Below are 26,164 nucleotides of genomic sequence, written 5' to 3'. Positions count from 1 at the left end.
TCACACATATTCACACCAGATTCAACAACCAATTCATTGTTACAGTCTACAGTCTAACTCTCTTTAAAGGTACAGTGCGTAGAATTTATTGGCATTTTTCAGAACAGACTTAGTAGAAAAAGGAATATAATATTAACAAATGTGTTTTTTTTAGTGCATAATCACTTGAAAATAAATGTATTTTATCAGCTCAGTATGAAGAATGAGCCTTTTATATCTACAGGCCATCACCATGTTGCACTGTAATCTCTCTACATTAGCACAGAAGAGACACACCTAATGGTCTTTTTCTATATCTATATTTAGTGGTAGAAGAACAAGAAGTACAATAGAATAAATAACTTAATACATCTTCACCTCATCACTTGATATTGTGGAATGACTTGAGACAGTGGGTGGATGATGCCATCTTTATGAACTTTAGCTTCTTGTCCTTGAAGGCCACCGTAGCTTCTGTAAGTTCTCCGAAAATGAAGGGGTTAGCAAGGGAGTGTTGCATTCTAGAATCTCAGCACCAGATGCCTCTAAATACTCCGTTATTACACACTGTTCCTTTAAAGGTTTATTTATCCACAGTTAAAGTTAATAAAGATGTTACACATTAACACCAAACTGTAACATATGATTCTTTTCTCCCGTAGCTGTGGTGCCGGAGTGTGAGAAGAGCTCGGCCACCACCTACTACTGGTACCGCGAGGCCCTCAACATCTCCGACAACATCTCAGAGGGCGGAGGACTCAACTGGAGGATGACTCTGTGTCTGCTGGCCGCCTGGTCCATGGTCTGCCTGGCCATGATCAAGGGAATCCAGTCATCTGGGAAGGTGAGGAGCACATTGACTTCTCTTAATGTGACTTCACAAATCGTTAGCCTCGTAGCATAATTGCCTAAATCATATTTACTCTAATCTACTTTTACTCTACATCTACTCTATTCTACATCTACTTTACCCTTACTCTATAACCCTTAAAATATGACTTAGGCAATTATGCTATTAGGCGAAAAGTAGATGTAGAGAAGAGTAGATGTAGAGTAAAAGTAGAGTAGAGTAATTAGGATTTAGGCAATTATGCTATGAGGCTACTTTTTTTTCTTCATGTGATCTCGAATGGGATTTTAATGGATTAGTTTACATTAAACCCGACGTTAGTGTGACTAGCATCCTGAAGGATTAGCCCCGTGGCTAAAGGTTAGCATTTGCTTGCAAACTCATTCTTTTTTTACAGGTGATCGTTGTCATTCCATATTTTCTCATATCATATGACACGTATTAGCCAGTGTGCTTCCAAGGTCACAGTCAAGAAATGTGCTAATTGGAGAGAAAAATTCACGCTTTGTAATCTTCCTAGAATACTGTAAGCTTTGATGGGGAAGTCGTTTGATTTTGTTATTATCCCCATGTCTAATGTAAGGCCTGGGCTGAGTTACTGCTAATTGTGGGGTCAAAACAATACAGTATACGTCAGCAATTGCATTTTGATCTACAAAGAGTCACCGAAATCAGTATTTGTAATGGTGCCAACATTATAGAGATTTAGCACCAAACTCTGCAGTTTTATTGGGCTTTTTTTTAGCCTCTTCAGGTCTTCAGGTTATTTAACATTGGGTCAAACAGCATTTGCAGAAAGTAGAGAGAGCTAAAATAATTCCCCCAACTTTGGTACAGACATTGTCTTCAAGTATTATCCCAACGTTCGCCCCCGTCCGGCGCAGATAAAACGAGATGGACGCCTTGGCAACAGAGACTTTAATCTGGGTCGGCCGTGTGCCACTGTGGTTGTTACAGTGCCAGACACTAGACAGTCTCATCTCCACTCTGTCTGCCACATGCTGCAGCCTGGCAAGACCTGTCACTGATAACCACTATCAGCGCCACCATCACTGGCACGCTATCAGAGGGTATCAGAACACCAAAGTCCTTAAAACGATATCTAAAATGTTCTTTATCAATCGCTAAAACAAAGATAGTATAGATTAAAAGGTTGTTGTGATTTATTTTTAAATAGTCTAAGCTTTTGTGGTTAATTGTACATTTACAGTTTTAGCCAGATGGCCATTCTTTGGCTACCTGGCGTTTCTCTGGATGGCATTTCGAGTTGGACGCTGTATAAACGGGCATGAACTTTCTCTGGTGAAGGGGGCCAGCTCCGAGTGTCTTTGAAGTTGAAATCAGCGCTGTGCGGTACAAAAGAATATCAATGCCCCTCTCTCCAACCATGTTCACAAAGGCTTTCTCCAAGGAATATCCCTACTACTGCCATCTGCATTTCTCTCTCCCGTTTGTGTGTGTGTGTGTGTGTGTGTGTGTGTGTGTGTGTGTGTGTGTGTGTGTGTGTGTGTGTGTGTGTGTGGGTGGGCGTGAAAGGGATCACACCATTTTAGTTACCATGGTTATACGCGCTCTTTTTGGGGTTGGCTTGATTGTCAAGAGTGTGGCACAAGAGAGGAGGGGGTGTGTGTGTATGTGGGTGTGTGTGTGTGTGTGTGTGTGTGTGTGGCAGCACAGAGGAGGGGTGGGGGTACATTAATGGCTTATTATGAAGCAGGGGCTTGTCATGGATTTTGTCAAGTATTTGAAAGTTGCTGACAAAACATTCAAATTAACCATGTATATGCCAAATAAAATATGTCATCTTTTAATTGTAAAATACCCTTTAGATTACTGACTCAATGAACCTCTACTATTATTTATTACAATAGTCTTTTTGTCTACATGGGAAAAACTAACTTTTTCAGTATCAGTTTACAAAGATAACAGTTTCACTTTTTCAGAACATGACCTCTGCAAGGTGCAGCTGCTATCTCCCACCACACATAATCTTTCACAATAAAAGCCCCTTTATTTTATTGATAGAATATAAGAGCGAGGTTACGAAGGAGCAGATACCTGCTTATCGCACCGAGCAGCAGCTGTTTGGCTTATTGTGCTAAACCAAGGCCACCACTGTGCTTTTAAACAAGAGGCAACATTTTGGGAGGTTTTCTAATCATATAAAAGGGCTGACAAGACCTGCAGCTGGGGGCAGTAAAAAAAAAAACTTAACAAAGAAATGTATTCATATAATTATATTTGACTGTAAGTAAGCTAGTCAAGTTATTTTGTGTAAAGACCCATTTCAAAGCTGTGACGTTTCAATTCACAATCAACAAATGTGTATCTGTTCTGTCGTCAAAGAACTAAGCTATGGGAAAAATGATATTCATTTCAACTTTGGTCACATTACAATTGATATTATAAACGTCGTGACTTCCTGTAAATGTGTTTAAGTTTCAAACAAACTGTGCAATACCAAAGAACAAAGCTAGGAGGAAAACATATATGACATACCCTGCGTTCCAAATCACATACTTTTTTACTATACTAAGCCACTAGAATACGCTGGTTTCCATACTGCAAAAGGCAAGTGGATGTCTTAGGGCATCCAGGTATTTGTGGCATACTTTATATGCCAAGCATGTATTGGGACAATCCTAAATCTTTGTATGGACCACCATGTAGGAGACGCAATGTGTCTGAATGAGTAACTGTGGACGTGAATCAACCCCTAACCCATCCCCCCCTGTGCCTGCCCACACACGCACACGCATGCACACACGCACACATGCACACACACACACACACACATAGCCCACCCAACTACCAGTCCTGTAAACTGATGTGTCACAGTGCAGCAGTCTTTAAGTGCCACCTAGTATTTACTGGTATACTCACATAGGAGAAGAAAAAATCCAAGAGGCCCACTGTCTAATTAGCATGGTAATTGGACAAAAGGTCTTGCTCAGATTCAGCAGCTACCACTTCAGGCCTGGGACCCCTCTGATACCGGTTACACAGACTTCATGGTACATTACGTCATCGGCATTGTCAAAGATACACTAGAGAAAAGTTTTAAATTGATGTATCCAAAGCTCTTTTCCATCTGTAAACCGAGACATACACTACTGGTCCAAACTTCACCACACTCTCTGAAGCATACACACATGAGAATGATGTTGTTATTGTTAAATTATGGTAGATAGCTAAATTAGTTCAATTTCAGAGTCCATTGAGGCATTTAACTGAGTAAATTGCAATACAAAATGGAAAAATTGAGGTGTGCTAAAAAAAAATCGACAGATAGTGTTTATGAGAAAAAACATTAATATTCATGATTAACACTGCATTGATACTGAGCCAGTAATGTGCCAACACATTTATTTTTCCAGTTTTCTGAAGACACACACACACACACACACACACACACACACACACACACACACACACACACACACACACACACACACACACACACACACACACACACACACACACACACACACACAGACAGATACACACACACACACCCACACACAACCATCTGACAAGTATTTTGGTATGCTACCCACTACCCAGAAATCAAAACACTTGACAGCCTGTTAGTCATGCATCCATCACGCCTGACAGTTTCATATCTGTCAGTACACGGTGTGCCACACTCATTGGAGGGATAAGACGTTATAAGATATGCAGAGAGATATGATTGACGCACAGACTGACTCTAAATGTTTGCTGCCATTTGGTGACATTTCACACATTTTTATACATTTACACATTTACATCAGTACACAAGAGAAAATAATATTGACAATAAAAATAAATAATAATAATAATGATAATAAAATGTATTTAAAAGAAATATATATAAATAAATAAAAATAAAAGTTAAAAATAAATAAAAAATAAGATATATATAAATTAAATCTTCCTTTGATCTAATTGATGTATTTTCTTTGCTTGCAGGTGATGTACTTCAGCTCTCTGTTCCCATACGTTGTGTTGATCTGTTTCCTGGTTCGGGCTCTGCTCCTCAAAGGCTCTGTGGACGGGATTCGACACATGTTCACACCAAAGGTAATTCATTACATTACATTACATTACATGTCATTTAGCAGACGCTTTTATCCAAAGCGACTTACAACTGGAGCGCACATTCATACACTGATAGCAGCAGCTACCATGCAGGGGGCAAGCTAACTATCAGGAGACATTTAGGGTTCAGTGTCTTGCTCAGGGACACTTGGACATGTGGCGGGGAAATGGGGGATCGAACCACTAACCCTGCAGTTGAGGGTCGACCACCCTATCCACTGAGCTTCATCCCCCCATCAATTCACGTCACACAAGCCACAAGCCAGCGTCTCTGCCAACTGCACAAACACAAGAACATGTTAGGGTTACATTTTGCTGTTTGGGGTCAAATGAGGCCACCTAGAATTCTTTTTGTGTGAGGTGTTTTTACATGTGAAGGATGCTGTGATACTGATACCATAAAATACTACTCTTCAGTTGTTTTTACATTTGCTGTTCTTGTTGTTTAATATGGAAGTGAATTGAGTATTTTGAAAAGCACTATACAAATAAAATGTAGTAGTATTAAAATAGTCAAGGCAAGTTTATTGATATAGCACAATTCAGACACAAGGCCATTCAAATTACTTTACAGGGTCCTTAAATACATCGAGATTGAAATACATCAAGTATAGAATACACATTGGAAAAGGGAAAAAAATTGCTGCCAATTTATTAACTGTTTATCGTCTATTCGATAAAATGTTGCAGCTCTACTTGACTGAGCACCAGTGTTATTTCCAATGCTTAATATCCCTTAATATAACTTAACATTATGAGTGCACATTAAGGCTTTTTTTTCTATTACCAACCAGCCACCAGTAAATTGAATTCACTCAATGTTTTGAAACACACACAAAACGCTGTCTGAACTGGTCTGAACTCGGGAATTCAATCTGCGCTGTGATAGGCCGGTTCCTCAACAGCAACAGGCCAATGGCGCCTCAGACTGTGGAACCATGTCTCCATGGCAACAAGAAGAGTTCACAGCCAAGTCTGTCTGCCTCTCTCTCTCTGTGTCTCTCTCTGTCTGTCTGTCTGTCTGTCTCTGTCTGTCTCTCTCTCTCTCTCTCTATCGATGTCTCTCTCTCTCTGCCTCTCTCTCTCTCTGTCTCTCTCTTACTCTCTCTATCTTCGTTTCTCTCTCTTTTGTCTGCTCAGTCTCGACCTCAAATGACTCGTTCTGGCAACATCTTTGCGTGAATTTGCAGACATCAAAAGTCCTGCTGTTTGCTCTGTGTGTGTGTGTGTGTGTGTGTGTGTGTGTGTGTGTGTGTGTGTGTGTGTGTGTGTGTGTGTGTGTGTGTGTGTGTGTTCTGCTGAGTGCAAAGAACAGTGTGAGACTCTCATAACACAGAACGACCACATGGAAACTGTCAAGATGCCAAATGTCATGTGGCACTGACAGCCTGCAGAATACAAACATCAACAGATCTTTATACATTTTTATAGATGAAATTGAGCTGAAACATTGGTACGAATCATGGTATGATATGTGTCTTTAAAACAACTCGGTAGATGTAAACGTGTGCAAAATATTGTTGGGGAAAATAATTCTACAAAGTTTAAGATTAAGACATAATTGTTTGGGGACATCTCAATTTGAGGATTCTCCGGTGTCATGTGGTTGTATTTAGTCATGAACATTTATGATCATACTTTAAAGAAATCACTATTATACAAGAAAAAGTCAGTGTTCAATTATGCTTTTATCTTAAAATAAAATACCTAGGTATAGTTTATTACAGCAAAAAAAGTGATAATTAATTCTATATTTAGATTGTGTTATCAAACTAAACCAAACTCAGGAGTTATCTCTTTTGAGGCATTTCAAGCTTTATTAGACAGTACAGAGTTGAAATGGGGAGACAGACAGAGAGAGAGGGGGGATGACCCGCAGTAAAGGTCCACGGGTCGGACTCGATCCTGCTGCGACCACTGCAACAAAGGCCGGAACCGATATGGTACGCGCTCTATCCACGACTACACCACCGCAACACCCCAGAACTAACCCTATCTTTGCCTGTGTTGTGTTCCTCAGTTGGAGATCATGTTGGAGGCCAAGGTGTGGAGAGAAGCGGCCACCCAGGTCTTCTTCGCTCTGGGTTTGGGCTTCGGCGGCGTCATCGCTTTCTCCAGCTACAACAAGCGCAACAACAACTGTCACTTTGACGCTGTGCTCGTGTCTTTCATCAACTTCTTCACCTCAGTGCTGGCCACCCTGGTGGTGTTCGCAGTGCTGGGGTTCAAAGCCAACATCATGAACGACAAGTGTGTGGAACTGTGAGTATAAAAGGATTTATTACAGAAATGCTTGATTTTAAATCTGGTGTTTTCATGGTTTGAAATGGGCTTGAAATCTGAACACATTACTGTAAAATGCTGGGTTTTCTCCATATTGACTTCGGCACCATCAAGTCCTGTGTAGTTTACCCAAAACAGATTTTTTCGATGCTGGCTTGGCCATAAATATATAAAAAGGTGAACTTTCGCTTTTAAAGTACTGGACAAGTGTGTGAAATGTGTATGAACCCTGGCTCAAGCTCTTTCTCACACTGAGATATTTATAGACCGCCAGTCAAGTTTCCGGTAGAACATCAAAGGATTGATGTAGAAGCTCAGGTGTGAATGTAACTCACAGTCAAAATGGTGATCATCGTGTCCCTTTGAACCACACAGAGGCTCTGTATTATTTTTATTCTTTGGAGGCTCACTGGCAAAGCAAATAAAAAAAACTATTTCGGGAAACAGTTGAGAAAAAGCTCTTATAGAATTGTATCCAATGATATGGTTTTAAACAGCTTTACTGTTTCTAAACGTTTTTTTGTGGTATGAATTCCCCCCATTGTTAAAAGCAAAGCACGAGTAACTAGGGCTCGGTATGTCTGAAAAGCAATACTCTGCATTTAACGATCAGGATGTATTTTTTTTACCCTTTCCACAATATATCAATAATTCCTGCCTTTTTATTGTTTTTGAATTTTTTTAGGAACACCCAAAAGATAGTGTCTTTGTTGGGGAATGGCATAGAGCAAAGCCTGATCCCGCACCACATCAACCTGACTGACGTGAGCTCGGTCAGTCAGGAGGATTACCACAAGATGACAGACATCATCAGAGGAGTGAAGGAGGGAGACTATGACCAACTGGGACTGGAACCCTGCACCATCGAGAACGAGCTCAATAAGGTAAAAGCCAAAAAACTGATACCACTCTCTTACAGTGAACTATTGGGGGCCAGTGACTTCCTCAAGCCTTGTTGCCAACTAAAGCTAAGTTAACCAGCTGCTTGCAGTGGCTCCCTATTTACTGTAAATGCATTCAAGTGGTATTGATTTTAACGACAATCACTTCCCAAAAATTATTATTTTTATTCCATCAGCCTAGAAGCATTTAGTCCTAAGATGATACCACTGCTTGGCTGCTCAGCTTGATCGTAAGCTGCTGTTCCAAAGTTTTTATTACAATTACAAAATCCACTTTGTTTACATACCAGTTTACACAGAGCCTAGGCTGTGTATTAACACTGGATTTTTTTTTTCAGTATGGACAGGTAGCAGATCATGAGAAGATATTCACCAATTTTTACAAAAAAGTGATTTTGACAACTAGCGTTCTCCAGAATTTAAATTAGAAATGTCTGACCTTTTCTTCTTCTCTGGCCCTATAACAGGCGGTGCAGGGCACAGGCTTGGCCTTCATTGCCTTCACAGAGGCCATGACCCACTTCCCCGCGTCGCCCTTCTGGTCCGTCATGTTCTTCCTCATGTTGATCAACCTCGGCCTGGGCAGCATGTTCGGCACCATCGAGGGCATCCTCACTCCGCTCATTGACACCTTCAAAGTCCGCAAGGAGTTTCTCACAGGTGAGAGGGAACTATTACTACCTGTAGCCTGACAAGAACAGCCTGGTCTCGGGCGAGCTTCACATTTGTGGATTTGATCCAATCTCTGTTGGGATTTCTAGATCTATTTACTGTATGTCTATTACTAAGTCTAAAATGGCAGTTAAATACCAAACAAAGGAGTTAGGTTTTACTTTAAGCATCCTTTAGAAAATGGAAAACATTTCAGTAGATGAATAGGGAAAAGATCCACTTCAAGCAACACACATAAAAGCTTTGATTAATGATACTCATGGCTCGATGGCTGCTGCACTACAGTAACAGATGTGGGGCATCTCAAGTGGCTTTAAATGTGTCCTGTTCTACTTGAACGTTCTCCTTTTATAACACTATCAGTCAGTGTATGTCCATTAACTAACAAAGACTCTCAGGGACACTTTTTCACTTTCATCAGTGCCTTTTACATGTATTTATTTATACTAAGTAGGCTATATACTGCACATTGTGATGTCGACTATATCGTATATTTCCAATCTCTCTAGTCTTAGATACTGCTTGGTTTTGCCTTACTTTTTGCACTATTTAGAATGTATTTGTTTAATGTATATATTACTTATCCCTATTTAAAATCCTATATACTTATTGCACTCTGAGTCTTAGAGAAGTGTGTTTTCTATACTTGTCTAGCACATTTATCATAACTTGACAATAGAGTTGACTTGACTTGACTAACCTCCTGCTTCTCTCCTTCAGTGGGGGTCTGCGTGTTGGCCTTCTCCATCGGCCTGCTGTTTGTCCAGCGCTCAGGGAATTACTTTGTGACCATGTTTGACGACTACTCGGCCACGCTGCCGCTGCTAATAGTGGTGGTGCTGGAGAACGTGGCCATCGCTTGGTTCTACGGGATCGATAAGTACGTATATTACACCATCGTCTGCATATAGTGTGAACTATTTTATGACTTTTCACTTAAAACACGTCAAATCAAGCAGATTATACCTCGAATATGTTGGGAATTTAAACCTATCTATCTATCTATCTATCTATCTATCTATCTATCTATCTATCTATCTATCTATCTATCTATCTATCTATCTATCTATCTATCTATCTATCTATATCATGCTGTGAGTAATTTCTCTAAGGACAAGCTGAAAGTTGTTAGTTAAACCCTTCAGTCTGCAAAATTCCATCATTTCTAATGGTCACTATTTTTGGACCCATTGAACAGGGTTTATTGTTTCTAATGCATCGCTATAAAATGAGCACTGAAAGCCCTCTATAAATAGAATGTAAAGGCCATCAAGTTTATGATGCTGAAATATGAAAATATTATGAATTCTTTACTGCAAACATCTGATCTCACCTCCTTCCGGTCTCTCTGTCAGATTCTTTGAAGACCTTCTGAATATGTTTATTGTTTTAATGTTTCGCTATAAACGGATCCTATGAACAGCATGTGAATTGTGAAGGCCATAGGGTTTACACGCGACTTTGAGTTTCTAGAAAAGCGCTATATAAATACAATGTATTATTATTAAGTTAAGGGAGCAAAGGGTCTTAGGAAAGGGTGTCTTACTGTGTGGAATGTTAATCCCACTGAGGCAAATGTCTATTTGTGATATTGGGCCATACAAATAAAACTCATTTGATTTATTAGAATGCTGCAATATGAAACCATTGTGAATTCTTTACCACAAACATCTGATCTCACCTCCTTCTTGCGTGGCTCTCTCTAGATTCTTTGAGGACCTAAAGGACATGCTGGGCTTCACGCCGTACCGCTTCTACTACTACATGTGGAAATACATCACACCTTTCCTGCTGCTGGTTCTTTTGGCCGCCAGTCTCATCCAACTGATCATGACACCGCCTAGCTACAATGCCTGGATACAGGAAGAGGTGAGTAAACAACAAAAAAATAAAAATTCTGGCCCTAGCTCCCCCTGGGACTGTGCATCAATCGGGGTGGAGGTGGAAGTTCTCCCAAAAAAAAGAAGCAAATTAAAGGGTTCAAAGTAAACGAAAACAGTAGCTAGAAAATGGGGGACAATCAACAGGATATGTGGTCAACCACAGAGGCTATTCAGGCACTTGTTTGATCACAACAAGAGATTTAGAGTCATTAAAAGGAATACTTCACCCATAAGGAACCGGCATTTTATCATTATAAAATCGCTATTATAATATAATGTATGAGGTTTTTCTTCCCTCAGTCTTTCCTCAGTCTTCACTTGGCCCAGCTGTGCTGTTAATCCTAACCCCTACATATTTACATTAGGAAAATGGAGGGTTAGACAGTGATACAATAAAACAATAAAACACTCTTTCTGCCTTTTCTCAGGCTAGAATGAACCGATTAATTTTTTTTTTGCACATTTATACTAAATAGGATCTCAGAGTTCAATACACCTTCATATTCCCACCGGTGAAGTAGGTCTTTAAGCAAGCTCCAGTACTGTAAGTGGAGTAAAGGCCATATAGGACAGCGAGTGCCTGCCTTATTTGACCAGTGAAGCTGACACTTCTAAACTCAGCAGAGCAGCTAATTAGATTCACCTGCAGCGGACCCAAAGCCTCACTGTAACGTGGGTTTCCCTTACCTCAGTGGAAACAATGATTGGTCATCATTTTTCCTCAAGTGCTTGAAGAACTCTTTAAATATGGAGTCAGCGATTCTGGAGAACGCTTGTTGTCAAAATCAGTAAATATCTCCTCACGATCCGCTACCTGTTCATATTGTGTCCACTGAAAAACATCCAGTGTTAATACACAGCCTAGGATCTGTAGACGCCGGACATGTTGCTAGCTACGGTGGGCCCCCTTTGTTTACATAGCCATTTACAGAGCCTAGGCTGTGTATTAACGCCAGTATGGAGGAAAAGAGCAGCCGAGAAAGAGCGGAGGTGCCATTTGACACAGTCATCATGAGATGAGGAAGTTTGATATAAAGTTGAGTGAGATACAAAAATCATTACAACTAAAAATGACATGGGGGCGCTCGTGGTGTAGTGGTTAGAACCCCCGCCCCCCCCTCCCCCTTCCATGAGGCTCAGTCTTCGTCGCAGCAATCCCAGGTTCTAATCAGTCCCCGGGTCGTTCTCTACATGTTATTCCCCTCTCTGCTCCATTTCATCTCTGTCTCTCCTCACTATCAAATAAAGCATCAAAAATGCCAAATGATCGGGGCGCTCCAGTGGCATATTGGATAGAGCGTGTACCGTATTGGCTCCGGCCTTCATTGCAGTGGTCGCGGGTTCAAATCCGACCTGTGGACATTTACTGCAGGTCATCTCCCATTTCAACTCTGTACTATCTAATAAAGCTTGAAAATGCCAAAAGATAATCTTATAACTCCAAAGACACTCACCACCACTCACCAACCTGTTGCTGTGTTTCTTCCAGGCCAAGGAGCAGGCTCTGCACTTCCCTCCGTGGGGCATCGTGGTGTGCGTGTCCCTGGTGGTGTTTGCCGTCCTGCCCGTGCCTGTGGTCTTCGCGCTGCGCTACTTCAACATCATCGAGGACATTTCCAGCGGCCACTCCAACGTCTCCTACAAGAAGGGACGCATCATCAAGGAAGTCGCCTGCCCGGGGGAGGATGACGATGCCAGCTTAATCAACGCCAAGACCCCCAACAGCGAGGCCCCTTCGCCCATGCCCGGAAACAATATCTACCGCAAGCAGAGTGGCGGAGGTGGTGGAAACGGTGGCATTAATGACGCGGCTACGGCACCCAACGGCCGCTACGGTATTGGTTACTTGATGGCTGACATGCCGGACCTACCAGAGTCAAACTTATAAGACTGACTTGTAGGGTAACTTAAGCCCCCGGCCCGGGTCGTAACTGGCTGGCCCCAAACCCCAACCCCCTCCCCCTCCCAACCCCTCTCTGCGTGCGTTTAGTTGGCCGTACCATCATCATCATCATCATCAGTGTATATTCCACTTGTACTGTATATTCTTTATAGATATCGTAGCTGCTCTCTTCTTTGTCGTCTCTGAACCTTATATATGACTGTCTTTACCTTGGTAGACAAACAGACAGGTGTGGGAGTAACCCTATGTTCACACTAGACGCAACAAAATATTTCTAAATCATCAAATTATTGGGGTTAACATGGTTAAAAATATGTGTCTTTGCCAAGTTTTGTGGCTTGTATGATGTCAAACATATCATTTTTACTGTCTTCTTTCTGCTAAACCATCTTGGCTTGTGTCAAAAATAGCTGACGCGCCTGTTAACATTGGAACCTAATTAAAAATATGCACAACACGCGTGTAGTGTGAACAAGGCCTAAACGTTCTCCTTGTCAAACTTTTCTGCTTAGCTGCGTCCCAAACTTATCACAAGCCCCTTTGCTCTCTCCTCTCTGCAAACACTACAGGTGAGAAAGAGTTGTAAGCAATAAGGTGGACGCTCCCACCAGGCCTACTTGAACAAGAAATCTGCACAGAGTGCAAAGCAGCACGTTAGGGGGACAACAAGAGTTCTGTCTGTACGCATTGTAAATCAAGCCAGCTTTAAGTCCTGCTGTAAAAGACAAAACATGCTTGTGTACATTATTAGCCCTCACCTGTGTGTAGTCGCTCTCTTTATGGCGTAACTGATGCAAGACTGAACGTATTTTAATCATTGTAAGTTCAGGTCGACCTAGTTCAAACAGCGAAGAGGATGGCCTTTGAAAAACCACTCCCACTATTGTTTGAGACGAAAGTGTGCCTAAGTAATTTATATTTGTTTATAGAATACATGATGGACGTTGTATATTTAAGGTATTCTGTAAATATAATATAAATATTATAAATATATTTATCTCGATAGTTTGGATATCAGAACACCATGTTTTTAAGGTTCAGAAGCACTTCAAAAAATCCTTAACTCGTGTCTTTGTTTTTTTTACTAATGTGCTGTCAATGTCTGTGAGGACTCAGTCCTCCCTGTAAATAACTTTTTCCATGAAATGGCTTCAAATGCAAAATGTCTTTTTTCTCCCTGTCAAGATTAAAGATCAAATATGGTCCATAAACTAAAAAAAGTGATCTCTGTGATTTGTGTGCGTGTTGTTGAATGGCCGTTTTTTATCCAAGTCAGATATTATATAAGCTATGTCATTATACCTCTGAAATATATAAAAAAATTAAGAACATAACAAATGAAAATGTATATTTAAAAAATCAAATAAGTACAGCATTAACGCTATAGTTTGTAACTTTTTCATATGAATGAATGGCCATAACATTCAAGCTGTTGCCATGTATTTCTCAGTATGGCAGCATTTACAAACTGGTGTCAGCCCCCGACACTGGTGCAAGTTAGAGTTACTTAGTTTACTCTACGCTTAGTACAGTTTACTCAGCTTAGTACAGTTACTTTTTCACTTTTACCCCCTTATGTCTTTTATGTAAAAATCATTCTAACAACAAAGACAGAGAGCGACGTTAGTACATAAAATAATATTTACTGACTTGTTCTGTTTTTACAGCATTACAAACAGTGACTTTACATGACATAAAAACATTGTTGAGAAGTGCCAAGTTCTGGAGTGAATGAGCTCACAGGTAAACATACACGAGTGAATAAATAATCATTCAAATATACACTTTTAGAGGCTTTTTTTTCCTTTGGCTTTCATTCCAGTATCATACTAAAAAGGTAAACAAACTCCATTAAGGGGCATCCAGAGCACCTTTACTGCTCTAAGAGCTGATTGCAACACAAATCAGACCGTCTGTGTCCCTTTTAGAAGAAGAAAAATTGTCTATACAATTTACAAGGATTTTCCTCATCTGGTAAAACATGCTAATCTTAAAAAAATAAAAAGGAACATTTGAGATTGGTTCATTGCAATGTGCTCCCCTCATTAGTTAGTTCTTCTTGGTGGTCCAGAGTCAGTGCATTGGAAAGTTCTATGGCTGTCAGAAAATGAGGTAAAACATCCCCTTTAACGTGCCCAACCTGGCACACCGCTCCACTGGAGAGTCGATCCCTTTTTCGACAAATCTTCTGTAAAATATAAATGATAAGAAATGATTTGGTTTTGTTAATATTTCCAACACTGCTGCTAATATTTCTGGGGACACATCTACTAATGCTGGTCCTTAAGACACACAATATGTAATATTCTACCGCTAGGTGTGCTAACGATCAATAGAAAATGACCGAAGGGACATTGGTTGATGACGTCATAAACTTGCACTGGATCATGGGGACAGCTTAGAAATAAGAAGTAAATTCAAATTTAAAGTTAATAAAACGTATTAAGCTATATTTTACACCAAAAACCTTTTACTCTGCCACATGTGTGTGGGATCAGATTTGATCAGGAAGTTCATGTGGGACCCACCATACCGTTTACTTTTTACACAATAGGGCTTTATCGTGCAGAATTTGAAATGAAATACAAAATAAATGCAGAAATTTCAAAAAATGAACTGAGAAGCCGGTTGTAAAGGTTATATCATACTGTACATACATTGAAAGGTCTTAGTCAAGCTGGAGCTGTTCTCTCAGTTTGGTGGTGATCTGCTCTCTCCTCTCACAGTGCCTCTTCAGATCTTTCACTTCCTTTGGCAACGAACTGTTCCACACCATCAACACAGACTCCTCATCTGAGAACACACAGGAACTCACACTTTAGAACAAATACAGAGAAACTTACACAGAGAAATTACTGTTTTAATTGAAATGTGTAAGTAAGTAAGTAAGTAAGTAAGTAAGTAAGTAAGTAAGTAAGTAAGTAAAATGTATTTATATAGCACTTTTCACAGACAGGGTCACAAAGTGCTTTACAATGTGCATAGAAAATAAAAGCATAGATAAAAAATACGTCTAAGAATAAAATAGAAACAGAAAACACAACAGATAAAATAAGCAACATATAAAAGACAGAAGTTACCCAAAAGCTGAACTCGTGATAAAGGCCAGTGCAAAAAAGTGAGTCTTAAGCAAAGAGATGTGTGACACAAACAACGGACCGACTGACTCACCAAACTGATTCCTGTCTTGTGGAAGCCTCCTGCCCAAAACCAGCACCACATTCTTCCAGTTCAGAGTTTCTATTCATGGACAAAAAAATAAATGAATTAAGAATGGTCCAGATGAATAAGTATAGGGGTATGAATTACAAATTTGATTGTATAAGTACAGGGAATATTTACTTTTGCAAACACTACTGTCTTTGATTACTGCCTCTACTAGTTTCAAACAAATGTATGAATCTGTTTATGGTTTTGTATGTCTTGTATCACTTTGTGCTTCATTGTATTGTATCACCTTAAAATAAAAATGAAGAAAAAGGACATGCATAGGCTTGACAGAAGGGTTTGTTCAGATGCCGCATTGAACAAATAACAACAACAAAGAACAGCTGGGGAAGTCAGACATTATGGCTATGTCTTAAGAAAGTCTGTGGTGGGCAGCATGCGGAGCTGTTTCACACATTTTTTCACACAAAACAAGACCACCAGAGTCACCTAAACATGAAATACCCAGCTGTAGTGTAATGTTTTCAATGTTCTGTATTTATGTTTTGGTTCATCTTGTCACCGAGTGTTTGCACAGCTGCAATATGTACGTCTGTGCAATGAACCCCCAGTGGCTCCCTTACATTAAAAGAACAACAACAAGTCTGATGCCATGTAGATTTGTCCCCCCTTTATTTTGTCTTCTTTCTTTTTTGTTCTATTTCCGTTCTGTTTTTACTGTATGTTACGACATGGTGCAGCTGTTTTTTTGTTTGTGTGGTGAAAAAAACTAAAAATTCAATAAATATATTGTGAAATGATGCCTTTTTATAAAGTAAAAAGTAAGACATAACCCAAAACATTTTTTTTTTCAGGTTTCTAAGAAAACAAATAATGTACTTTTTCCCTTTAATTTGCTTCTGAATGTCCCGTGAACGTCACCATGTCATACAAAACATTTACACTTGTGCTAATTTGGTGAATTATAAGAATATGGATTGTACCAGTGGTCAAATTCACCATAATTGGTGTCAGCATGGGCTCCTTACATGGAGAGTGATGCTTTAGTTTCAACAAAATATTTTTCTCTTTATCAGTTTGCAAATTTGGGGCAACATGGTGCTCCTAAACCCCAACTAGATACATTTCTACATATCGTGATGGTGTGAGGTGTGCTGTAAAAATGAGTTTTCTGTTCAAATGAGTGCGTCCACACATAGACGCCATCAACATATCATAATAATTTGCACATTTGGCACCAACCTGGCAATACATGCAAATCAAACTAACACTGCGTTCCAATACCCATAGTATCTACCATTTAGTATGCTAGAAAAAAGGATGTCCCGATTCTTGTGGCCAGATTTAGTATGGTTAGAAATACAGCATCCTATTTGGGCGATTCTGACCCACAATCCAGTGTGCACCGGAAGTGACGTCACATCGACGGAGCCTCCATATGAAACAAACAGGAATGCGACGGATATAAAAGCAAAAGGCAAGATCAAAGCGCAATGTTATGATGAAATAAATAAGTATAAGTATGTCCCAGGTGTATGCCTACTGCATCCTAACTAGATTATTTTTTATGGTCAGCTGTAGTTTGTAGAATAGAAAAAAGAAGATTTGGAACGCAGGGTAAATAAATAAATCAGTATATATTTAAATAGACAAATCAAAGTTGAGCCCCCACCTATGTGTGCTGAGGTGATGCAGCGTATGGAGTCGCAGCCCGGGCCGATGACGCTCAGTGTCTGGTGTTTGTTGAGTTCCAGCAGCAGCAGATGGCCCCCTCTAGTGCCGATCCACAGAGTAGCAGCGCTTTGCACCAGCAGAGACTTGACTCTGGCCCAAGACGGAGCACCTTCACTGGGCAGGTCCACGTCACCGACCACCCTGCCTCTGGAGCTAGAGTCATGCTGTCTGCAGAACAGAGTGGGGGATGGTAACGATTGATAAAAAAAACCTGGATCTCCCAAAAGGTTGGATACAATAAGGCTTTAAGATTGAAAAGAAGGTGTTTATAAATGCTACATTTGGATAAGATAATTATCAGCAGTTGAAAAAGTGGTGGGAATGAATGAGATTTAGCTTCCTCATATTCCTTTAATACATTTTTTTGGACGCTATTTCAAACTTTATTTTAAGTTTTTTATTCGGTTTGAAATAAACAACATGTAAAAAGTTGTTTGATTTTGGAGACATTTTTCTTGTTAAAACAGGGTGGGATATATTTTCTGATATTGACATTTCTGTGTGTGTGTGTGTGTGTGTGTGTGTGTGTGTGTGTGTGTGTGTGTGTGTGTGTGTGTGTGTGTGTGTGTGTGTGTGTGTGTGTACCCGATGATCAGAGCACAGTCTATACAGTCCACCATCCTCTCACTCCTCTTGTCCCAAACCTCCACTGTAGTCGTCCCGGCTTTGCTCAGGTAAACGTATTTATCCACAACCATCCGAGACACACACGCTTCACCACCCAAAGACCGCTGCTGCCTGTACAACACACAACATACAAAACTGCACTGTTATACCAATGACAATTACATTAAGACACTACAATCAAATAGGGTAAAAAAAAAACTTTCCCATAAAATCTTTAATTTGGTATTACAATTTTGTTTCAGAAAGTTAGCGATAATGTTGTGCAATTTGGCAATACCTAACTAAATATGCGTAAATGTGCATCTCTTTAAAAAAAATAAAAAAATCTAGTGTTGGATGAAACCAGAGTTAAAAATCTATATTGCATGTTTACAGAACAGATTTTGGATGCAGCCTTTTAAATTTGATAAATCAAAAAATTAAATGTAAAGGTCTACATTTATATATTTTTTGGCATTTTCAAGCTTTATTAGATAGTACAGAGTTGAAATGGGGAGACAGAGAGAGAGAGGGGATGACCTGCAGTAAAGGTCCACTGGTCAGATTTGAACCCGCGACCACTGCAATATGGTACGCGCTCTACGCACTACGCCACTGGAGCGCCCCACGGTCTACATTTATGACCAGCAGTTTTGTCTCTCCTCTTCAAACAGCAAAATCTAATTTGTGTGCCAAATGGACTCACTGGAAGACGGTGTTTGGTCTGGTGTCGATGCTCTTGCAGACGTCGTAGTCGGTCATCAGTGAGAGGATCTTTGTCCCACAGCCGGCCCACACTGACCTGCTGTCCAGAGAGTAGACCGACTGGCCCAGACACATGACGGGCGTGTTCACCGTCCCCACACAGAGGCTCTTAACGGGCTGACCGTTCTCCTGCTGGAAGGAACCAGAGAACCAGAAGAAAAATAAGTTCCACACTTCAATGAAATTAAATTCAAACTACTTTGTTAATTCCACTACGGGACATTGGTTAAGAGCAGCAGGCTGTCCCATACACAAAACACATGCTACACATGGGCTGGATACAGTTCAGATGAAGAAAAAATGTCAGAATAGGGTTTGTGTATTTACCTTTAGCACTGAGTCCTCATAAACAGTGAGAACTCCATCTGCTGTCCCAACCAGAAGGTAATTCTTCCTTTGGCTGTAAAAAAATTTAAAATGTCAAAAAGGAACCATTTTAAACTTATATTCCATTTATACCATGTGATGTCTGAAAAATTCCAATACATTCTACAAATTTCACTTTTCAGTCCATTAGTAAATGATGTTCAAAACCAAATGTAGTCCAATTTAGTGTGTCTTGCGATCACCTATTTGTGATACTGATGGTTGGATAATGCCAGGATGTCGAGATATTTGTCATACTCAAAGGATTATCTCTTGAATGTGTAACTGAATTGTCTGAATTAAAATTAGATCACCACAAACTTCCCTTCAGTTTTCAGTATTTTACGGAGACTTACGCGCGGCGAGCGTGCACGTGGAAGTACAGCGAGGTGACAGCATCTGTGACACTCTGCAGGCGATGCCACGTCGACGTGTCATCGGTGCTGATGACCAATAGGGAGCCAGACTGGGTTCCTGCCACCAGCCAATCACAGGCCTCCAGAGGGATTTGGACCGTCACCAGACACAAGACGGGACTGCTGTCAATCTCCTGTAGGTGTGAGAGGGACCAACTTGAAGTCAGGGATTCTGGTGAACACTTATTGCCAAAATCTCTCTATCAGTGAACATATCCTCACGATCTGTACTGTTTTTACAAAGGGTATACAAACAAAGGGGGCCCACTGTAGCTAGCAGCATGCCAGTTTACAGAGCTAGGCTGTGTATAAACACTAGATTTTGTTCAGCGTGCACACAGTATGTATGACAACAAGTATTCTCCAGAAGTGCTGACACCACATTTAAATTAGATACAATTTGAACTATGTGCACCAGAGAAGCATAGCAAAAAGGCCTTTGCCTCACTGATAAAATACAACGAAAACCAAACATATGAAATCTGAAAATAAAAAGGCCATAAGTTGCCGTTGGTACCTGTGTAGTGACTGTGTTTGTGTCCAGGTCCACGGCTGTGATGGAGCCCAGCCTGCATGTGCTGCTGCCTCCTCCCAGCCAGGCTGTGTGGCTGTCCTCCGGGCCCTCGCTCACCGTGAAGCATTCTGCATTGAACGCCCGCGGAACCACCAGCTCCCTCATCAGACACAACATCTCTCCAGAATTCAGCCTTTCAAACACCTGCACACATACAAACAGGAGACACAATGAATGTTAATTGTGTTAAATTGGCTCAGAAATCATGAAATATGCTCCTAAAGCCACTGTGTCTGTATCTATATGTTGCATTTCTGACTGCCACCACTAGAAGGCGCTTCATGGCAGTTGTTCCAGCGTTCTGGTCCAGACCTGAGCAGAAGTGGGTCGACTCTGAGGGCTTTCCTTCAGACAGTCTGACATCAGAGCCTGGAAGCCCGGCCACGGGGAGCAGCCGTAGTGTTTCACTGGATCTGTCAACAAGATAGTGAAAGTGTCAGTATGTGTATCGTATCTACAACATTTATAACTTTAAATACGATAACAATAATTCTAAAATAAAACTGGAAAATGTCAATATACATTATCAGTAAATACAGAAATACAAACAGTTAAATATGAACAAAATCCTTTTACTCTTTATTCTCAGGAAATAACTATCCCATTATTATCTCTTGCTCTTTCACTAAAGATGGTCTGAGGAACTTTCAGTTTCAATATTTAAAAGTTCCTCGTAGCAACTCTAACTTTTTCCAATATGAATGAAACATTAAACGTTGTGAGCACAGTAGCACTCGTTCAAGAAATGTTCAATGAGTTTCAATGAAAAACAAGAGATACAAGTCATGTAAATAACACATGTTTATGTACCTGGCAGTTTCCCCTGCACGGCGACCTCGTCAAACTCACTGGGGAACTTCATGCCGTCAGAGATCCTCTGTCCACAGGTCAGCAGGTCGTACAGCAGCAGCCCCAAGGAGAACACGTCCGCCTGCTGGTTGTAGATCACATTCCCCCGGGCAACCTCTGGAGCTCGGAAACCTGACACAAGTACAAGTCATCAATGTACATACAAATATACATACAGTATAAACTTGACCAAACTGTACTAATATATCCTAAAGGAAACTTAAAACAGGACCAGAAGCAGATCAGAATGACACTGGCCACACAGTTTAAGTGCAACTGTTCTCTAGCAATGATTTCATTCACTCATTAATTTTCCAATAGATAATTATTTGTATTGTATTATAATCATTGTCGTTTTTGCATTTTTCGCAAAAACAGTTAGGCCAAATTAAATTATTAAAACACATAGCCGACCGAGCCACACGATATAATGTATTTTTTTTGTGTGTGCAACAAACCGTGCAAGACTTGTTTCGCTACAAAGTTTTGACGGAAGAATATTAAGTATGAAAAATAGTAAGTAGAGGTCTGCCATTGCATGTACACTAAATGACATAATGCCTCAGTGTTACCTGGCGTGCCCTCTGAGCTCCTGACTCCCATGCTGCAGCAGTACTGAGCGATGCCGTAGTCTGTGATCTTAGCGATGATGTCAGAGTCAGTCTTCAGGTTGAACAGAAGGACGTTGTGAGGCTTCAGGTCCCGGTAGATGATCATGGCTGAGTGAAGGTACCTCAGGAATGATGACAGAAAACTGGGGTTTTAAAACTCTTAACAAAGTCATAATGCTAATGCTAAAGTTAGGTTAAGGATTATGACAAGGTTTATTTTTTACTGCATACATCATATTATGTTTTGCCAATGAGTTATTGATCCCGGAAGTTCAAATCTTTCCAACTTTACTGCAGTCGTGAACTGTTGAGTTCATTCTTGGCATTTCGAATTTACTCAAGAAATTTTATTTAAAAAAAAATTCCGATACTTAAACTTTTTTTTCGAAGTGCATAATTGAAAAAAAAACTTCGACCTATAATTTTTTAAGTGTAAATAACTGTATTGTATTATATTGTAATCTTGACTACACAAAACATTGCAATCACCAACATTTTTTGCTGAAATGATCAACCAAATATGTTACAGGTATACGAATGAAGCTCGGTTCTTTCTCCTGCAACACATTTAATTCCTGTTGGAAATATAAACAGTTCCCATTAGAGATGTGCTCTCTTAAGCGTAGTATACATAGCCTGGTCCAACCAGACCATCGTACTTCATTTCATTTGTATAGAAGACTACTGAAGGGAAAATGAAATTTGGCCAGAAGTAGGTAGGCGGGCGGAGTATACATTCATTGGCTATACTTTATGTACTGTCCTTCTTCAGCGCTACTGGTGTCAGTCACCGATGCCCAGCCAAAAGGCCTAGAACGCCCTCTGCTGGTGAAAAAGAGTTTGTCCAGCAAATAATGTAACCCATTCAATATACCTTGTGATATATTTATTATACGACAGAACCTGTGTTTAGCTTGTTGACTTTGATTCTCAAGGAAATAAACCTTGACAGTCTGACAAAGACAGTGAATGCAAAGCTATCCTCTCTCTCTCCCTACCTGAGTCCGTCTGCGACCTGCAGTGCGATCCTGTGCTGCAGCTTGTGGTTGAGTGTGTTCTCATGTTCAAACAGAGAGTCCAGAGAGCCTCTGAGAGCCAGCTCCATCACCAGGACCTGAGGGGCTGAACCGGCCGCCAGCAGACCCACCAGGCTGGGGTGACGCAGACGACCCAACACCACCAACTCCTGGAGAGACAAAGGGAGAATAGAAAGAAAGTGAAGTAAGTTAAGTACAGTGGCAGTGAACTGTAGGTCAGAGAAGGCTGCTGTTCAGGAAAAATGACCAGTTTGAAAACAAGGAGTTAATTAATAGGATTATAATAGCTCATCAGCTTTAGAAAACATCCTTTGAGTGTGTGAATGGTAAAAGTCGAAATAAAATGTATTATTATGTCAAGTCAAGATCTCGCCTTTTAGTCAAGTGGACTTTAGGGCGAGATTAGACCAATCAGATTCGACTATTTCAATTCTTAGTCTGGGACAGCCTTTAATTTTTTTTTATTTATTTTTTTTATATTTTTGGGGCATTTTTATGCTTTATTGATAGTGCAGAGAGACAGAGGTGAAATGGGGAACAGAAGGGAATGACATGCAGAGAACGACCGTGGGCGGGAATCGAACCCGGGTCTGCTGCTGGGCCCGGCCCGGGGGGGACGCCCTACCAACTGAGCTAAGGGCGCCCCAGCTTTTCATTTTTTTTCAGTGTTACCTGTCTGAGGAGTCTGTAGATGTAAAGATCAGAAGCGTGCTTGTTGAATATCTTCACAGCTACTTCTTCATTCTTGTAAACGCCTCGATAGACGGTCCCAAAGCCGCCGTCACCTGTAAATAAAGTATTTAAGAGTTTTTTTGTTAAATTAAAAACAATTCAAGTCAATATGGGAAAACAAGTGTATTTTTTTTTACCAAGAGAACAATTGAGATCATTGTCTTATACCTTTTTATGAAAACATATAGGTTATAATAATGAGAAATGAGTTAGATGTAAATGCGATAGACATACCCAGTCTGTTCTCTTTAGTCATGTCTACCTCCAGCTCCTCATGGTCCAGTATGGTGCCAGCCGGCTGGTCACTCAGCACCAGGTCTGGAGCGATCTGAGAGATGGGCAGAGTGCAGCGAGGGTCCTCTGGGTGCGGCAGCAGGAAATCTGATAAGAGTAAATAGTCGTCATTTGAAGAGAATTGGACAAAAGCATGTTAAATGATTAAGGTGAGGTTCTTCACCACACTTTTAGAAACCATAAAAACATGTTCTGTATCTATTTCTAATGGATTAAAAGTACAGTGTGTAGATTTTTTGGGGTCAATTTTCAGAACATACTTGGTAGGAATGGAGTATAATATTCCTAAGTGTATTTTAGTGTATAATCGCTTAACAATTTAAAACATTTTATTATCTTAGAATGGGCCTTTTATATCTACATAGTGCGCAAGGTCATGTTGCTCTGCCATGTTACAGTAGCTAAGAACGGACAAACTTAACAGCCTGATGCATTTAAATACATCTTCACTTCATCACTTGATATTGTGGAAAGACTTGAGGCAGTGGCGGATGATGCTATCTTTAGTAAATAGCTTCTTGTCCTTGAAGGCCACCGTAGCGCCTGTAAACCCTCCAAACAAGACAGTTTTGCTATCTAGAACCTCAACACTATATGATGCTAAATACTCCGATATTACACACTGTACCTTTAAAAGAAGACATTCCATGAGACAAAACAGTATTTTAGTGTGTTTTTATAACCATTTTCAAAAAAGGGGAAGAGATCTTCCAGTAGAATCTTCTTCCACTCCTGTCCGTCCTCAAAGCTGTACAGCGCCCACTTCTTCAGCAGCGCCTCGCCTCTGCCGTGCACGTCTGTGTTCAGTAACCCTGGAAACCATTCCTCCAATAGGGAGTCGATATGATCCACCACCTGACCCAGCAGCACCCGGCCTAAAGGACAGAGACAATGGAGGAGTCAGCGATTCTGGAGAATGCGTGTTTTTAAAATCCATTTTTTTTTCAAAATCAGTGAGTATTTCCTCACAATCCACTAACTGTAAGTACTGTGTGCTGAAAAAAAATTCCAGTGTTAAAACACAGCCTAGGCTCTGTAAACAGGCATGTTGCTAGCTACTGGGCCCCCTTTGTTTACATACCAGTTTACAGAGCCCAGGCTGTGTATTAATACAGGATTTGTTTCTAGATATTTAGTATATGTGCACCTTTGCGTGAGGAAGGCACAGTGATCCTGACGAAGCTGGAGGGGTTCTCCTCCACTGAAGCAGCCTCCACCAGACAGTAAGCCTCAGGACACCAGCTCAGGTACACTCCTCTGCGCCAGTAGATACGGTTCGGCCGCACAACTTTCTCTGGATAAAACACACATAAATTAGAATAATGAGAAGAAAATACTTAATTCAAGATGCAGAAATGTGTCTTTAGCTTCCATGTGCAGAGGACATTGAAACACATAACATCAAAAACAGGACAAATTTAAATCGGAGACAGTGACAGTTGTTTTGGTAAATCATTGGATTGTCTTGCAATAAATGCCTTATTGTTTAACTAATGTGAGAGGCATGAAGGTATTATTCATTTTTCCAATTTATTAATTTTTAAGTTTATGCGCTCCAACCACTTAATGGAAAAACAACTATTTCAAATATATATACCGTACTTTCCGCACTATATGCCGCACTGGACAATAGGCCGCAGGTGTTATAATGTTTAATTACCATATGTAAGAGTTCGTGCACAGAGGGGATTGTCGGGAAAGAGATGGCTGCTTGAGGAAGCTCCCATTTATTAACATTTCAACAAACAAGTTGCATATTTGCATAACGTACGTAAGTGTTACCATTTTGTGCAATAGTAGCTACTAGGGATGGGCACGAGTGTTTTCACTACTCGTGTGATCGCTTGCATTCCTCGAGGATCAATCGATTCCTCGTCAAACTTTTTTCTATTTTTAGGACGCAACGCATCTGTCTACAGAACAACGGTTGACCGCAATAAAGCGCTCAATGCTTATGTCAAACAGTCACAGTTGCCATATGATATTAAGGATTTATTTTCCACAAGTTTAAAACACATTTTCCTCACTGAAAGTAATTAAATAAGCGGGCCACAATTTAAACCGATCGAGGCCTAGGTCTGCGGTGGAGAGAGAAAAAAGAGAGAGAAAAAAAGCATGGGCTGTAGTTGGCTAACAATCAAAATAGACATTTAAAATAAGAAGGGCAGCAAATACAATAAAATTATTGTCCTACAATTTAAACACATAGATAGGCTAAATAACTCACCAAAGCAGTAGAAGTAGTAGGCTAGTATATCCAACCGCGTAATGCTCACTCCTGTCCGTGACTAATTACCGCGACTAATTCCTCGTTAACGGAACGTTACACCGTCGGCTTTTGAATCTCAATCCTATATTCCATAATAAAGGCTTCTTAAATGTCGTTTGCTCGAATGTGCACGAAGTCAGCCTGGCTTCTTGACTTTCCAAGTTTTCCAGCACCGCATTCAGCTCCGCGGT

The 26,164-nt window shown here is 40.5% G+C and overlaps 2 protein-coding genes across 3 annotated transcripts in view; one reads left to right on the top strand and one right to left on the bottom strand.

Moving 5' to 3' along the window:
• Positions 1 to 12,537, top strand: part of slc6a15 (solute carrier family 6 member 15) — a gene marked incomplete at both ends in the record, with an annotated part of 18,225 nt that extends 5,688 nt beyond the window's left edge. Inside the window, 8 exons of the mRNA XM_080027082.1 lie at positions 642 to 823; positions 4,781 to 4,891; positions 6,930 to 7,171; positions 7,878 to 8,076; positions 8,562 to 8,754; positions 9,487 to 9,646; positions 10,473 to 10,635; positions 12,139 to 12,537. Coding sequence (XP_079883208.1) covers positions 642 to 823; positions 4,781 to 4,891; positions 6,930 to 7,171; positions 7,878 to 8,076; positions 8,562 to 8,754; positions 9,487 to 9,646; positions 10,473 to 10,635; positions 12,139 to 12,537 — 1,649 coding nt within the window. The remainder of the gene's footprint in view (positions 1 to 641; positions 824 to 4,780; positions 4,892 to 6,929; positions 7,172 to 7,877; positions 8,077 to 8,561; positions 8,755 to 9,486; positions 9,647 to 10,472; positions 10,636 to 12,138) is intronic.
• A 1,810-nt stretch (positions 12,538 to 14,347) lies between these two features.
• lrrk2 (leucine-rich repeat kinase 2) overlaps positions 14,348 to 26,164 on the bottom strand; it is a 40,117-nt gene continuing 28,300 nt past the window's right edge. Inside the window, exons 36-52 of one of the 2 annotated variants that reach the window (XM_080028067.1) lie at positions 24,852 to 24,998; positions 24,388 to 24,579; positions 23,645 to 23,791; positions 23,351 to 23,463; positions 22,640 to 22,827; positions 21,603 to 21,763; positions 20,992 to 21,162; positions 20,494 to 20,594; positions 20,125 to 20,325; positions 19,548 to 19,741; positions 19,153 to 19,225; positions 18,767 to 18,957; positions 18,040 to 18,192; positions 17,393 to 17,622; positions 15,724 to 15,792; positions 15,210 to 15,345; positions 14,348 to 14,740 (exon numbers count right to left, since the gene is read on the bottom strand). In XM_080028067.1, the coding sequence (XP_079884193.1) occupies positions 15,221 to 15,345; positions 15,724 to 15,792; positions 17,393 to 17,622; positions 18,040 to 18,192; positions 18,767 to 18,957; positions 19,153 to 19,225; positions 19,548 to 19,741; positions 20,125 to 20,325; positions 20,494 to 20,594; positions 20,992 to 21,162; positions 21,603 to 21,763; positions 22,640 to 22,827; positions 23,351 to 23,463; positions 23,645 to 23,791; positions 24,388 to 24,579; positions 24,852 to 24,998 (2,456 nt within the window). In that variant the 3' untranslated portion in view covers positions 14,348 to 14,740; positions 15,210 to 15,220. Of the gene's footprint in view, positions 14,741 to 15,209; positions 15,346 to 15,723; positions 15,793 to 17,392; positions 17,623 to 18,039; positions 18,193 to 18,766; positions 18,958 to 19,152; positions 19,226 to 19,547; positions 19,742 to 20,124; positions 20,326 to 20,493; positions 20,595 to 20,991; positions 21,163 to 21,602; positions 21,764 to 22,639; positions 22,828 to 23,350; positions 23,464 to 23,644; positions 23,792 to 24,387; positions 24,580 to 24,851; positions 24,999 to 26,164 lie in introns of those variants that run through there. The other variant, XR_013844886.1, reaches the window with a different exon arrangement.

Source organism: Ammodytes marinus (genome assembly GCF_949987685.1).
Source record: "Ammodytes marinus genome assembly, chromosome: 5".
Classification (NCBI taxonomy): domain Eukaryota; kingdom Metazoa; phylum Chordata; class Actinopteri; order Uranoscopiformes; family Ammodytidae; genus Ammodytes; species Ammodytes marinus.
The sequence above is the reverse complement of the archived record's forward strand: the minus strand, read 5'-3'. Positions and strand labels throughout refer to the sequence as shown.